The following is a 14,811-nucleotide window of genomic DNA, read 5'->3' as shown; positions in this document are numbered from 1 at the left end:
CCTTGCAAGGCGGATATGAGCTTGAAGCAGTAGTACCATCTTGCCCCAAGTGGTTATGTTGACTTTCAGGCATCAAAGTGTCTTGCTTGTTGCATCTCCAACAGTTCTTCAAAGTGATATAACAAATATTATTGGCTTTTCCAGTTGAGTTGTGATTTAGAATTTTCTGCCGACTCAGGATCTTAAACTCTTTACTGAAGAGGAATGAGTTGTCTGCATTGTTTTGATGGAGAATGCAGAATGTATTGTCATTTGACCTGATGGATATTTGCTCTTTTCCGCAGATGAAATGTTAGTGCATTACAGTGTTGCTGTGCTACATGACAGATGCACTGATAAATGACAAGTGAGAGTCCTTTTGGTTTGGGTTCTGGACAAACATGCCAAGGAGGCAGAATTTGCCTTTGTGAGTTGTTACAATAAAGTAGAAATTTGGAGGAAGGAGTATTATCAAGAGTCTCTAGTTAACAAAACTTGAGGAGACAGCAGATCTTGTCCAAACTCGCATAACAAGACTATGTCAAAGCCAAGAAAGAAATTAGATCTCCTGATCACATTCTGTGTGTTCATCATCACGAGGCTTTTCCTCTGGGGTTTCATTTTTTCCTTAAACAAGGAAAATTAAGGATCTCTTCAGTCCCTGGAGTGCCACAATGTGGTCTCCCACTACTCTTGGGCGTTCTGCTTTCAGCATTGGAATGTTTCTGTGCTTGTCGCTTGCTCAAGGATTTAAGCCATTTATTTTGTTTGTTTATAATAGAGTTCTGGTGGGAAGGCAGATGTTATGTGGGAAAGCTATTTTCCGGATCTGCTTATCCCCGTTATGTGGAATCTCAGAGACCACCAGTAGCAAGTAGCTATTAGGCATCAGCTTTGAGATAGTGGCATTTTTAGAAGAGGAAATGTATTAGTTCTTGTAATGAGCTTTGCAGCAAAACCAATGATTTCTTGGCATGCTTTGGCTTGGTGTTTAAAATGGGCATGAGTATGTCTTTGTTTCTATATAGACATTTGACCTTTTGAAATATTGGTATTTTAGGAAATGGTTTGTATTTGTTCATGTCTGACAATAAACAGCTGACTTGAATGCCCAAAATACATTGCCTAAGCAACACTTAGCTATGAAGAGATGGTTCTAAATAAATCTCATTCAAATGCCTGTATTCAAAATTAAAAATCAGGGTTTTCACTTTCACTCATCTTTCTTTACCTTGGCATCTCAGGGTACTTCAAGGAACTTAGCAATTAAATTGTATGCTATTATGGTAGCAGAATAGCTGAAAAGGGCAAGTCTTCAAGTTCCAAAGAATTCCTGTTTCAAAATATAATCTTCAAGATCTGGCCTTCATCTCTATCCTGCTGATACTTTCCAGCACTGATTTCACAACAGGCTGAATTCACAAATTCTTGAGATTTAGGAGGAAACAAGTTAACATATTAATGTTTTATCAGGAAAGAGTCCTAATTGGGGTATGTACGCACTTGTGAAGACTAGAAAGCTGCTTACTCTTGGGTAGCTTTTATTCTCGCCAAGAATCTGTAGGCTTGCAAACTGCCAAAGCCACATATGTGTGCTGAGAGAGCAAAGTAAACACTGTAGAAAGGCAATCTTTGCATTTTCTTCTTGTTCAGCCAAAGAGATTGGACATAGATGGAAAACACTTTCTTCCTTAGGAGGAGGATGACCACAAAACTAGAACTTTTTTTTTTTATTTGAATATATATAAACACACACTGCAATGTGTGTTTAAAAGAAGCAAAAATCTTAATTATTTGGGATTTTCTCAACAGTCTGTATCTGAATGCCTTTGGGGGTGCTTCCCTCAAGTTGCGGTGTGGGGCAGATTGGAGTTATTCCTCTTTTAAGTTGCAGCCTGGCTGCTGAGATGCAAGGCACCTTCAGGCTTGCTCCCCCTCGTAGCACTCTGGATAGACTCTTGGTGTGAAACCAGCCCATTTCAAGGGTACTGGGTCTGTTCTGGGCTTGAATGCACAGGGGGAAATGTTTTGCAGAAAGTTTCTGGCTAGTTCCAAAGGAGAGGAGAAAGTATGCGTGTTTAGAAAGGATGAGTCTTGAGCCCAATTGGTGAAGTATTGTGTTTCATCGCAGCAGCAGTTGTATGATGAGTTGTCAGCAGTGGCTGCTTCTGTTTCATCCTATGGGTAGTAAATACTGCAAGGATGAACTACGAGAGTCTCTGGAAGCCTCATACTATTTGTTTTATCACTGAAGTCTAATTTGTTCAACTTTGGTTTAAATGGGACAGAAAATGCCGTGTGAGTTCACAGCTTGCCTATGTGTATGCATGCTATGGAAGATGGGAAATCTTGCTCTCCTAGCTTTCTGCCTAGGACCAAATTTGATTTAGCAGAAAGTTGCTTTAGAGGTGGAAGATAGGGAAGGGTTGCAGCCCTTAGTATTGTTAATTTGTGACTGCAGCTCTGAAGGTAATTTGGTGCTCTACCGAACCTGTTGGTGAGTAACTTGGGCTTCTTGTTGCCTCTGTTCCCATTTTAAAATTCATATTATAGCACTTCCCTGGAAGGAAAATTGTGGAGATAAATCCAAGCAGTGATTGCCAGGCACTAAGGTGTCATTTAAAAATCATACATCTATAGAACAAAACATTGTTTTTCTTCAGTAGTTATTAGCAAGTATAATTCAAATAACAGGAACCTGTGGCTTTTGTGTACAGCCTTTATACCTTCCAGGGAGTCCCTAGTTATTGGAAGACTGTGTTTCACCAGGTGTTATTTATTTATTTCATGGTTGTGGAAAGAGATACTAAACTCTCGGGGTTTAATTAATCTTTGATCAGTATCTGCAGGCAGGGTGGGATGGGTTTGTGGTGTTTCTTACCACTCAGGTGTATCTGAGTGTGGCCCTTGCAGGTGGAGGGAGGTGTAGGGAGCTGTGGGGCATCTAGCAGTGGGCTTGACGAAGGCAGCTTAATTGTGTCATGTGCTGATGTGGTAATGAGGGTGTACAGTATCAGTCTTTATTCAGCTTAGTGGTGAATGGGACTTAACAGTAAAACAACGCATCGCTCCATCTGCTTTCAAGGGTAATGGTAAGTATTTTAAGAATCTGGAAATAAAAATTACGCTTCATGTCTGAGGAACCACAGTAGGACTTTGACTGACTTGAATCCTGACAGTAAATCTCTCTGTTGACAGAAACCTGTCAGAGGCTATTAGCCTTCAGGTTTCTTCCCGGTGAAGCTCTTCTGTGCCCAAGGCTTTGGAGAGATGGCACGGAGCTCCTCCTTGGGTGAGGGAGCACAGTCCAGCTCTGGCTTTGCCTTTACTTCGTTTTGTATGAGTGTACGAGGGCTGCGGCAAAGCTTGTGTGACATTTGTCATGCAGACAGAGTTGGTTCTTTGTGAACATCTGTGTCCTTTTCCCTTTCCCTCCTCCAACTGAATTAGTCACAGAAATATTGTATGATTGGGCTTTCTTTTAAAAAACGTTCATAAGAGGTTTTCAGTTATGTAGAAATAGCAACTGGGTACCCAACAGTGATTGTTGGGAGAGATCTAAAAGGTGTTTCAGAGGGTATGTAAATATTTATTCATTGCTACAATTAGGCTTTTTGTTTGTTTGGGTTTTTTTGCATAAGTATTAAATGGGAGAATAATATATAAGCAGCAAAAATATGTTAAAAAGACAAATTCATGATATTTTGTTTTCCTTCAACAGACATATATTGGCAGTGTGGTGATATCAATAAACCCCTACAGATCTCTACCCATTTATACTCCAGAGAAAGTGGAAGAATACAGAAACCGAAACTTTTATGAACTCAGTCCTCACATGTAAGTACAGTGAAGAAGTTTTAGTTTTCATTCTGTCCTGAAACAGATGGTACCAGCTGTGTCTCTCATCAAAAGGTCTGCGTGGATTAAAGCAAACAATCACACCACTGCTCCTCCAAAATGAATTTTTATTAGATCATTCTTATTTTAAAGAGAAGTCAAGATGAGTTACTCTTTCTGTTTCATGTATTTAGATCGTGGTATGTGCATTTCAGAACATTTTCCTGTAATGGTTAGCAGCAGCCTTTATTACTGCATTGTAAAGTAAGTAGTCTGTTTTCGAGGAAATCTGTTTCTTTCAAAGTCCAGATTGCCTTCTGAAAGTCTCTAGGTGTTAGAAATGTTTGAGTCATATAGTGTTGCTTTTGATATCTGAAACTCTTAATTTCTCTTTGCACAATGCAAAAAATGAAAAACCCTCATGATGAATGCAGAAACATATTGGATATGTCTGAATGGTAACTGTAGGAAAAAGAAAGCTTGGTCTCCTCTCCTCTGTGCTGGGTGGAAATGAGCCTAAGGGGGCAGTCAGAGTGCCACAAATATGTAATGCAAATTTTAAGGCTAAAATATATAGCATACATACAGACATATGCTATTGCAAAATACAGTTTGCCTATGATCATAGAATCACAGGATGGTTTGGGTTGGAAGGGACCTTAAAGATCATCTAGTTCCAACCCCCCTGCCACAGGCAGGGACACCCTCCACTAGACCACGTTGCCCAAAGCCCCATCCAACCTGGCCTTAAACACTTCCAGGGATGGGGCCTCCACAACCTCTCTGGGCAACCGGTTCCAGTGCCTCACCACTCTAACAGTAAAGAATTTCTTTCTAACATCTCATCTAAATCGTCCCTCCTTCAGCTTAAACCCATTACCCCTTGTCCTGTCACTACACTCCCTCATAAACAGTCCCTCACCATCTTTCCTGTAGGCCCCCTTCAATGTAAATTCCAAGTCTAAATTTAGGAATAGAAGGCTGGGAAGTAGGTATAGTCTCTTATTCTGACTTTCATTCCGCTTCTGTTACTCCTCTACAGGGGTGCATATTGCAAAGAAGTCAAAGGCCTTGCATTATGGTTATAGAGACACGACCCATATTATTTGGGTCTGGGCAGAATTATTGAGAGTAATGGAATATGGTTGAGCCCTGTCCATAGCAGGGCAAGACTTCGATCACAGGTGTGGGTGGTACAGCTGGAAGTAAGGTATCTTGTGAGCTTAAAGCCAGCTGTTCCTCTTCTCTGCGTGATGCTGTGATAGAGAAGTGTTTCCAGTGTGTTGTGGGGTTGCCACCTGACTTTGCAGTCACATATTCAGGAGACTGCCTTGAGTGATCATCAGTTGGATGTGTGCCTAAACATGGCCTTAAATTCATGCATCTTCCTGCAGTGTTAGCTTTTAGGTTAAAAGGAAATTATGTGTGGAAAGAGTTCTGGAAGTTATTTTGTTCTGATTATTTTTTTTGCCTTCACACTTAATCTGTAACTTTTCCAGATATGTGGAGTGAAATGCAAACAGCCAATTAATCAGATCGATTAAGCTTCTGGTAGTTCTTGGCCCTCTTGGATATGAACTCTGGCTATGTTCAGGTTTCTTTCTTCACAGTTTTGTTTAGCAAGCACAATTGCTAAATTAACACAGTTGCTTGCTAAAAGAACTTTCTGCTCTGCTAACTTTGTTTGGCTGCATAAAATTTGCTGTCGTATGATGGAGGATTTTAAAAATGAAATCTGGGAGTTACAGTTGGTCTGACATTCTGAAAGTCAGTACTATCTACTTGGTTACATGTTGAATCAAGTACATAGAAAAACGTGGAGATAAATATATTACTATCTCACTTGAGAGATTTTTTTTCCCAGAACAGAAATCATCAAAAGTCATTGTTGTATGTATTATGAGAGTCTTAACTTGGTAGAAAAATGTTTCATAAACATCATTCATCACTAATGACAATAACTGTATGGTCAGGCTGCCATCTCAGAGCAAGAACTTCTAGAGTCCTAACACCAGAAATCCACTTTAAGAGCAGTAGTTTGAAGCGAGAAAATGTTCACTTTTAAATTATGTCACGAGATCTCGACTGTGTGATAGTAATAGATTTTACTTGCAAGTTTGGATAGAGTGCAAAGTCAGGAAAAGTGTAAGACTAATTTGTCTTGGACAGATATGATCTCTCCACAAATTTTCTTTTATGTATTGTTGCTTCTGTATGAAAATTTTGTCTTCTGATACCTTCTAAGTGGACAACATATCTTTTAAAAAATACAGGATTGTGAAATGATCTTTGTTATGGTTTTATTTACAGATACAGTGTTATCTTTTCAAACTGTAGAAATATAAAATTATCTTACTTTATGGTGACCTTGCTTCCCTTCCCACCTGTTTGTAGATGCTTATGATAACTGCAGAATCAAGGGTGTCACTTTTGTCCCTGCTAAAATTGGTAAACTTCTCACCATCTTTAAAAGATACTTTTAAAATATTGTAGGTGTCTAAAATAAGGGCTACGTAGGCTGCCTTACGCCATCTCTGACAAGCCTAAATAACTTTTCATCCCCTTTAATATATAGTGCCTTGTGCTGTAGCCTAAGGATTCATGCCAGTCCAGTTGTTCACTCTGCAAACATGGAGCTGGGACTTGAATGCTGGTTTATAGACCATGAGGTGAGCTCTCAGGGCGACCCCATGTTCCTGCTGCAGCCAAGCCCAGACTGATCACCAACGGGGTGCTTGCCTACCACGCGGGTCCGTACAGGCCAAGGACTGGGTTTGGGACAGAGCCGGCATCGTCCCAGCCTTGGAGCTTGCAGCTAATTCTAGGGTTGACTGATCTTGGGAGTAGGCAGCCACTGTTAAAAGCAGGGTTCGGGCATATCTGGGGAGGCTGCCACACTTCTACAGAGACTTTGCAATCTTCAAGGTGGTTGTTTTTTTTCTTTTAGCCGCTCAGGAACTTTAATGAAGAGATGCTGTGAGACAAATTGTAATTTGTGGTATTTCTTCTGATGTGGGGGTAAAAAACCCCACGTGGATTTGTGGAGATGTACATACTTATTTTTCTTTGATGTGTAAATCTCTGTTGAGCCATGGCCTCTTCAGAAGAATTGATTGTGGGTAGGCCCACCATACCATTTAAGTGTGCTTTGGGAAAAGACTTTTGGTTCCTATTGCATAATCCTGAGCAAAGCAAAACTCTTGACCATTTATAAGGAAACTAATGTGTACAACCTAGAAAGTGTGTCTAGAAATGAAATGATACATAGAGTGTTTCTTATTTCAGTGTCTCCTATGTACACATGATCAATCTAATTTTGTTACTAGTACTAGCTAGAAAAATGCAAACAATTTATTGCAAAAAAAATTCTAGCAGTGATTTGGTTTGCGATTCCTATAGAAACCAAATCTGCGTGACACCAAAACTCTTCTGTTGGAAATAAACATGCTGTCACCTGTAAACATGGTAGCTCATATTCTCCAAGGTCTGTCATTTTGGAGAGAACCTTTAGCTTTGGGAATCACAGGTTTTAAGCATCAGTGTCTCTGGAGCAGAATGCCCTGGGACATTCCCAGAGCTCCGGCTCTGTGTGGGAGCTCCTGGGAAACAAGGAATCTAAATCATGTTTTGCTTATTTTCCAGTACTTTTGTATGACCTTCTGCCTGTGCTCGAGGCATGTGCAAGAGTCTGGATGTGATGGATTGGTATAGGGAGGATGTGCTTGAGAATGTGAACAGCCTCAGTAAAACAGCAGGCTTGGTGAGCAAATGAAAACAGAAGGGAAGAGAGAAGTATATAATGACATGAAGGAAATCCATACCTAGATTTTTTTTCCCCCCGTATATGGGCATTGAAGGAAACATATACCCATGGGAGTGAAAATCTGTTCACGTGTTTTCTTAGCCCTAATCTGAAAGTGAACACCTAGTCATCTGCTCTGTGCTTCCTCAAGAGCGTCTGCGAGAGTGACTGGCGCTTTCAGTGACGCTAGTTAATACTTAATTGCAGGCTTTGGGCGGGTTTGTGTTTTTTAAAATGGTCTTTGGAAACTAAAGAGCAAGGCCACGGACACATTTTGAATGGGCGGCCAAATGGAATTTCTAGGAGAAGGTTTCTGGTTAGGTGATTTTGGATAGTGTTACACCTGATAAAATTTGATCAAAGAGATTTTGTTTTAATAGTTCATTCCTCTCTAAATACACCACTGTTGTTGTGGCACCATGTAATAAAATGTTACTTTTCTAGGCCTCGTGAATGCTTGTTTTCATAGTCTGTGGCTATTTGCATAGCTGTAATAGGAAGTTTACCAAGCTTTTTAATTGTTTCTTTTTTTCCACTGTTTTGTTAATCTCACTGGTTTTGTCTTTATCTGCAAGGCAGGATCAAACTTGTCTCTGACTTGACAGGGCAGAGTATGACATTTCAGTGTTCAAACAGTTTGCTGCTTGATTTGTGCAGTCCTTACGCTTCTGTTCTGCTCTTTCAGTTGAGGTAATTACTATTTCAGTTGAGGTAATTGCTGTTTTGCTTACCTTTTGGGTAGCCTAGACATGAGAGAGAACCAAGCCGTCTATCTTGCTAATTTACATTGACTTCTACCAGTGACAAAGGCAACTGCAGGCATCTTCAAAGTGAAGGCAATCAGAAATAGCGAGCTTATTGTACCATTTATTTATAACCATCGTGCCGTATCACTTTCCTACCAGTAACAGATTTACTTTAAAGGATTGCAGAGTAGGTGCTTTCTTGCATTTCCTATTTTAACATCGGCTACTAGCAGCTCTCTGTCTCTGGGAGGTAGGGTGGCAGGTGACTTTTTGCTCCCCTTCACATTCTGAAATGCCTTACCTGCTCCTTTAGAAAAATCATGGAGTGTTTTAAGTTGAGGGACAAAATAGAAAGTGGCAACTGTCCAGCTAACAACAAGCTACAAGCAAATAAGAGTTCAGAATCAACGTACTTTTATTTTTTTCTTTTCTAGCTGTGCACTGAAGTATTTATGGTGAATAACTAGAACAGCAGCAAAATATCTGGGGAAGGCTTTTATCAGACATCTATTGCATTCCACTTAGGCAATTTTCCTGTATATTTCATTTACTTGTTACTAGTTCTTTTAAGTCAAATATTTCTGAAGAGGCAATAGCTTTGCATTAAAAGCTTGCAAATTTAGAAAGACTTAAACTTTTGCAGGCAACTCCTGAAAACCAGCTTGCCTTTATATAGGATGCAAGCACAAAGATATCAACCTGATGCCTATTAAAATGCAAGAATGAGGAACTTATTAATGTTCACCATGTCAGTGATCATCACTTTAATAATTATTGGGACAAATCATTATCCTGTGGATATTTTTTCAATTTTTGAGCTAATGTAAGCAGTGAATGTAGAAGTTATATTTTTGCTTCTGGCTTTTTTTGCTGATACTCCAGGATTGCATGTTTTTGGAAACACCAAGGTTACAGTAACTCTTTTTCCTCCTTCATTTAAAGCAAATATTTTTGCCTGAAGGGCATGACAGAGTCCCAGCTGTGAAGGAAAGTTTTTGCCTATATGTAAAATTAAGCTTTTCCCCACGGGTACACAGTAGCTATCTTTATTTGTTGAAGAAGGGGATGGTGGGGTGAGAGCATGTGTCATAGTTTAGTGTCCTTCATTGCCCCAGTGTGTTTATTTTAACATTTCCTTTTCAGTTTGTCCTTTCCTCATCTTCATTTGCTTTTGTTTTGGGGGATTTTTTTATTTTTTAATTTTTTTTTAAATCCTCCCCCTATGTTTTTCTTCACCTTGCAGTATCTACTTTTTACAGACCTTTTGTTCTTATTCCTGACTTCTCCAGAGACTCAGTCTTTGGACTTGTTCATGTGACTCAGCAGAGTGCCTCTCTCAGAAGAGATTTATAGTTGAGGGAAGGTGATCACTTCAGAGGTTAGTTGGCAAAATTAACCGCTGGGCAGGGAGGGAACTTCTATGGCTGACAGCAATCATAAATAGTGATTAGGGAGGACTGCCAGTACCTAATTGTAACCCCACACTAGGAATGGGTTGAAAGAAAAAGGGGGAAAAAAACCTGCAGAGAATATCGAAGTCTTATTTTGGAAGGAGTCAGGCTTATTACTCTCTTAACCTCTGTAGTGAGGCAGTGCTGAATATGGTCTATCCATGAATGTAAATCCCTGAACTGTATAGATGAAAAGGGGATGAAGCATCACATTTGCTTCAAGAGTCAGAAGGGCTTCATGCCCCGGAAGAGCCTGTGGTATTGCAGGCTGCTGGCACACTACCCATGGGATGCAGTGATTCCTAAATTTTACACTTGATAGGAGACCTCGGAAGTCCTTCTGAGAAAACAGAGTTTTGAGGAAGGCAGTTGTGGTGTGGCCATATTGAAATGGCTGTCTGATTCTCTGAAGAGCATTTTGGAAGTGATTTGTGAACTTGAAGGCTTAGGGTACAAAGCAAGGTTTCTCTCTCATGCAACAATAAATTTAGCTTTTTCCTGAAATTTGAGCAGGGCAGTTTTGGTTGGTTTGGATAGCACATAATGCAGTCATCTCACTCCAGTGCTTCGGAGGTGAATCTAGTCTTACTGACCAGAACAGTGGTTGTTTGTTTGCTGCCAGTGTTAGATTGCATGAAATTTTGTAATAATGCATAATAATCCAGGAACTGATTTATAGCAGGACATGCAGTTGTAAGGAGGCTCTAAAAACACACCCAACACCCAAGAAGTATAAACAGCCTGGAAAAGCAGTGTATAGAGGAATGTTGTTCTTTAATTTTTAAATGGTCTGGAGTGCCATTTAGACTGGATTCCGAAGTTCACTGAAATGAGCCTTTCCCTTGGTCCTCTATGTAGCGCTGCATAAGTTAAGAAATTAAAAAGCCCTTTAAATTCTTTATGTATGGCACTGGTGCTGTCATTCTTCTCTAAGTGTCTGGGACGTGGGATTTCCAACATGAAAATGTGCGATGCTGCGTGCAGCTGCAGAGCTGTAGCACACGTGGGGTGGAGCTGCAGGCAGGTGGATTTTTGTGCTGCTGTGGTGTTTAAATGCTTCCTAGGCTAGGAAAGAGTATATGTAGACTACAGGGGACATAAAAAGCATCAGGACAAAACTGTCTCCCAAAATACCCCAGGAGACAGAGAGGACTCTGCCTCTGGTCTCACCCTCCAGCATCCTTCTGTCTCTCAGAAGCTACAGCAGCATATACTGCTGTGACAAAATTATTCAAAAGCACCAAATCCACTGGCTCACAAACAATTTCGTTCTCCACAGCCATCTCAGTTGTGTGTATTGTCAGTCACAGCTCCTGAAGTCCTGTTGCCAGAGGCCCACCTCTCTGGGCAGGACCCACCTGGCTCTGGTAGAGCCTGCTCATCCATCAGCTTCTTGTTTGGAGAGCTGTGTGTGGTCCTGATTTTTAAAAAAAAAAAAACAAACCAAACCCAAAAAACCAAACCACCACCACAATAACAAAATTCATGTGTCCACTGCACTTTTTGAAGAAGCTCACAAAAAAAAAAAAAAAAAGCAAAAATTGGGTACCTTTTAAACCATGGTGAATTTGTAAGGGAAACACTTAACTTGAGATCTGTTCCAGATGCTTCTGTAACTCTGTAATTGTCGTCATAATGTACAAAGGAAAATAATCTTGGGGCATCCTTCTTGAATTAACTGCTGGCTTAGCGCCTCAACAAAATAACTTTATTTTCAGAACTGTTTTCAAATATTTACTCATGCCTCTGTACACAGCATACTTTCACATTTGACTTCAGTCATGTTGGGGATTGAGAGTCAAATGTTTTTAGTTATCTGTGACGATCTCTCTCCTTTTTTTGAATGTGAGTGTATTTGTTATAGTCTGTGTTTATTTGTAAGCATAGAATAATTTGGGGTTTGGCTATATTGTTGGAGCAAAGATAATTTAGAAAAAAAAAGGGGGGAGGGGCAAAAAAGCACTTTAATATATGTTGGCTAGTTGGAGATGCGTGTTAGTGCTCCAGTAGTCTAAACGAATGGTAACTTTTTTGCCAGATCCCATTTCTCTCCCTTTCCTGGAACTGGAGTATTCTGGATAGTGTTCATGTTATGTCACTGATATTTTTGGGACATAAAATGTTGAGATTTTTAAAATTTAATTCACATTATCACATAAAGTAGAATCCCTCTAATTCACACAAAAAGCTTGAGAATCCATTCAGTATGTCTGAATGAATTTTGTGAGTGAAGTGGGAAAGGAATAATAATAAAGGAAAGGACCTGCAGTAGTTTTTCAGTTTTGTAATGCAATTCACCAGATTTGTCAATACATAACTGCTCTTGGTCTCTTCTCAACATTTCAAATAGTTCTTCCAGCTCTTCATTTGTACATCTAGGCTAGAAATAAGACTAGCCTCTTTTGTGCTGCTTAACAAAATGACATTCTTTTGATTAGAAAATTGACTGATGTTATGAGAGGACTTGGAAATAAAAGCATTTTTAGACACTTTTTGTAGCTTTAAATATAACTTGATTTTTAAAAAAGGATCTGATAGCTTCCTTTTTCTTTTCATTAGAATTTTGGGACTTTTTGCACACTGGAAAGTACTTAAAAGGAGGCGCTGCTGTGTTTCACTTCTTAAATGCAGACTGAAGAGTGAGGGCAGGTAGAGGCCCTAGCAGAAATGACAGCAATCCTATTTTATGCATTGAGTGTCCGTGGACCAGAATTGTTGTTACGCATTTCCTCAATTGGCAGTGTGGTACTCCCTTAAGAACTGGGATTTCAAATTGCAATTAAGAACAGCTGTCACCCTTTCATTGGAAGTGTCTCATTGTGTTTAATGGTCATCTTTTTTCTTTTTTTAGCAATTTATAACACAGAAGGAAGTGCCCATCTGCTATGCTAGAAGTCTTTGTCATGATTTTAGGTACAGCGTAAACAAGGCTAATGTTTAAAGCCTTAAAGAAACTTCAGTAAAATTCTAGCTCTTATACCACCTTTAGAGGCAGAAGATTTTTCATTCAGCTTTACACAAAAGGCTCTGATCTCTTCAGCTCTGAGTACAACATGATTAATGTAGTTTGGGTTATTAAAGATAAACTTTTTCATTTTATGAATCAGGAAATACAGTCTTAATATTTACTGTCTAGCACGCTGAACAATCTTTTACTTATGTTTTAAATAGATAAGAGAGCTGGGACTGGGGTTTACAAACAAAGGTCTGAACTACAAAGACAGTTTAATTGTGGTCATTTCAGTAAATTAGTTCAAATCTGCATTTTTCTTGTATACAGTTTCTTTTTATATACTACAGAAATGATTTTTAGTTGCTAAAGCTTGTGGAGTTTAAACTGCAACTGACAATAATCACTCCAAGATGATTCTTAATGAAGGTCTGCCCGCAGGACAAAAAAAGATGTGGGCAGTTGGCATCCTCCTTGAGTATCAGCAGACCAAGCAAGGACGTAGATGAAATACATTGTCCCTGGAAATAGTCCACGTGGGTTGAACTGAAGCCTAGTGTTTGAGCAATCTGAAGAAGACTTTTCATTTCTTGCTTTGACCATTCATGGAAAGAAAATTTTGGATATTTATCCACAAATCTCACGCACAAACTTCAGCAAATGCCATTTTATAGACTGAATAGACAGGTTAGCTTGATGTTGTACCTGAGCTAACAAGCTCTCAGTAGCTGAGATAAGCTTTAGCGTGCCTACTTTGTCCAGGGATTCATGAGTAGTACTTTATTTGGAAAAGAGAGCCGGGAGGCAAAAAATAAAGTCACGTAAGGCTTCTTAACTTGGTTTGTTAAGAGAACTTAAGAGTTGCTTGCAAAATTAAAAAAATCAGTAGCTCCTCCAGTAAAGTAAAACATACCTATGTAAAAAACCATACCTATGTAATTAGCTAGTGTTGGCATTGCCCATCGGATGTTTGCCAGATAACTGAATTACTTTTATTTGCAGTTTTGTGACTATTGTCTCTGATAAACTTGTGGGCAGCTGCATGCTAGCTTTTGTGTTACAGAGCCTAGATTTCAAATGTGATGATTAGCAGCTTGCTTTAGCTTGCAAATAGCAATGAGGATGTGAGAATACTCCTGTTTCTCCAGTACAGTAATATGAATTTGGTGAAGTGGTTGGTATTTTTTCTGATGGCAAACTGTTGCCTTCCATTGCAGTCTATTGCACTAATGTATGGCTGACATTTCTTTACCCCATTTCTTCACTGGGCAGAGCTATGAAGTCACTCCAAGATATATCTTTTTATGTAAGATGCTGTAGCTCTTACTAGGTATGTGCAGGGTACTGGAGTTTAGTTGTGCCACAGTATGCTGTTGTCCTGAGCTGAGACCTTTGAAAGCACGTCCCTTTCTATGAAGTATGTGAAACTGGGCACCTCACGATTTGCCTTCCCTCTGTGTACTGAACAGGTTTAAGTACTTTAGAATAAAGGAATACATTTATTTTTCATTCCCCAGTTAGCAGAGTAGAGCAAGCTTGTCTGAGAATATTGATACTTCTGCAAAAAAATTATTTGCAGCAAGAGAAGTCCCTGCATGAGCACGTGGTAGCAATGCACGCTTGTTGTGAAAGCCAAAACTTTACATGCTATATCTCTGCTCTCACTGCATCAGGAGAAAATTACTTATTTCTGTCTTCTGACTTCAGTGTGATGCTTCTTAGGGCTGCAAATAAAAGCAGGTTTTTCTTTTTACTAAGCAGGAACGTGCAACACTGAGGCACTGCCTGTTTGCTAAATGTTTTTCCCTGTGAAATCATAAGAGCAGCAAGCCTCTCTCCTCTGCCTCAGGAAAACCCCACAACCAGTACAGCCCTATCGTGGTTTCATTGCGAGATCAAAAAGTCACTGGCATTTTTACATGGAGCATCTGTGCTCTGCCGCTGATTTGTACAAACTCAAACTATAAGGCCCAAAGATACATCCTATTTAAAAAATAAGTAAGAAAAGGAAAAAAGCGACTAACAGTATATTCCCATCTGTACAGG

General features: G+C 39.6%; 1 protein-coding gene across 4 annotated transcripts in view; it reads left to right on the top strand.

The window, feature by feature from the left end:
- The window catches only part of MYO1B (myosin IB), a 114,168-nt gene that overhangs the window by 27,223 nt on the left and 72,134 nt on the right, over nt 1–14,811 (top strand). For all 4 annotated transcript variants that reach the window (XM_054829868.1, XM_054829867.1, XM_054829865.1 and 1 more), the window contains exon 3: nt 3,701–3,816. In XM_054829868.1, the coding sequence (XP_054685843.1) occupies nt 3,701–3,816 (116 nt within the window). The remainder of the gene's footprint in view (nt 1–3,700; nt 3,817–14,811) is intronic.

Source organism: Grus americana, chromosome 6 (genome assembly GCF_028858705.1).
Source record: "Grus americana isolate bGruAme1 chromosome 6, bGruAme1.mat, whole genome shotgun sequence".
Classification (NCBI taxonomy): Eukaryota; Metazoa; Chordata; class Aves; order Gruiformes; family Gruidae; genus Grus; species Grus americana.
Note: the sequence above shows the minus strand (reverse complement) of the source record. Positions and strands in the feature narration are given on the sequence as shown.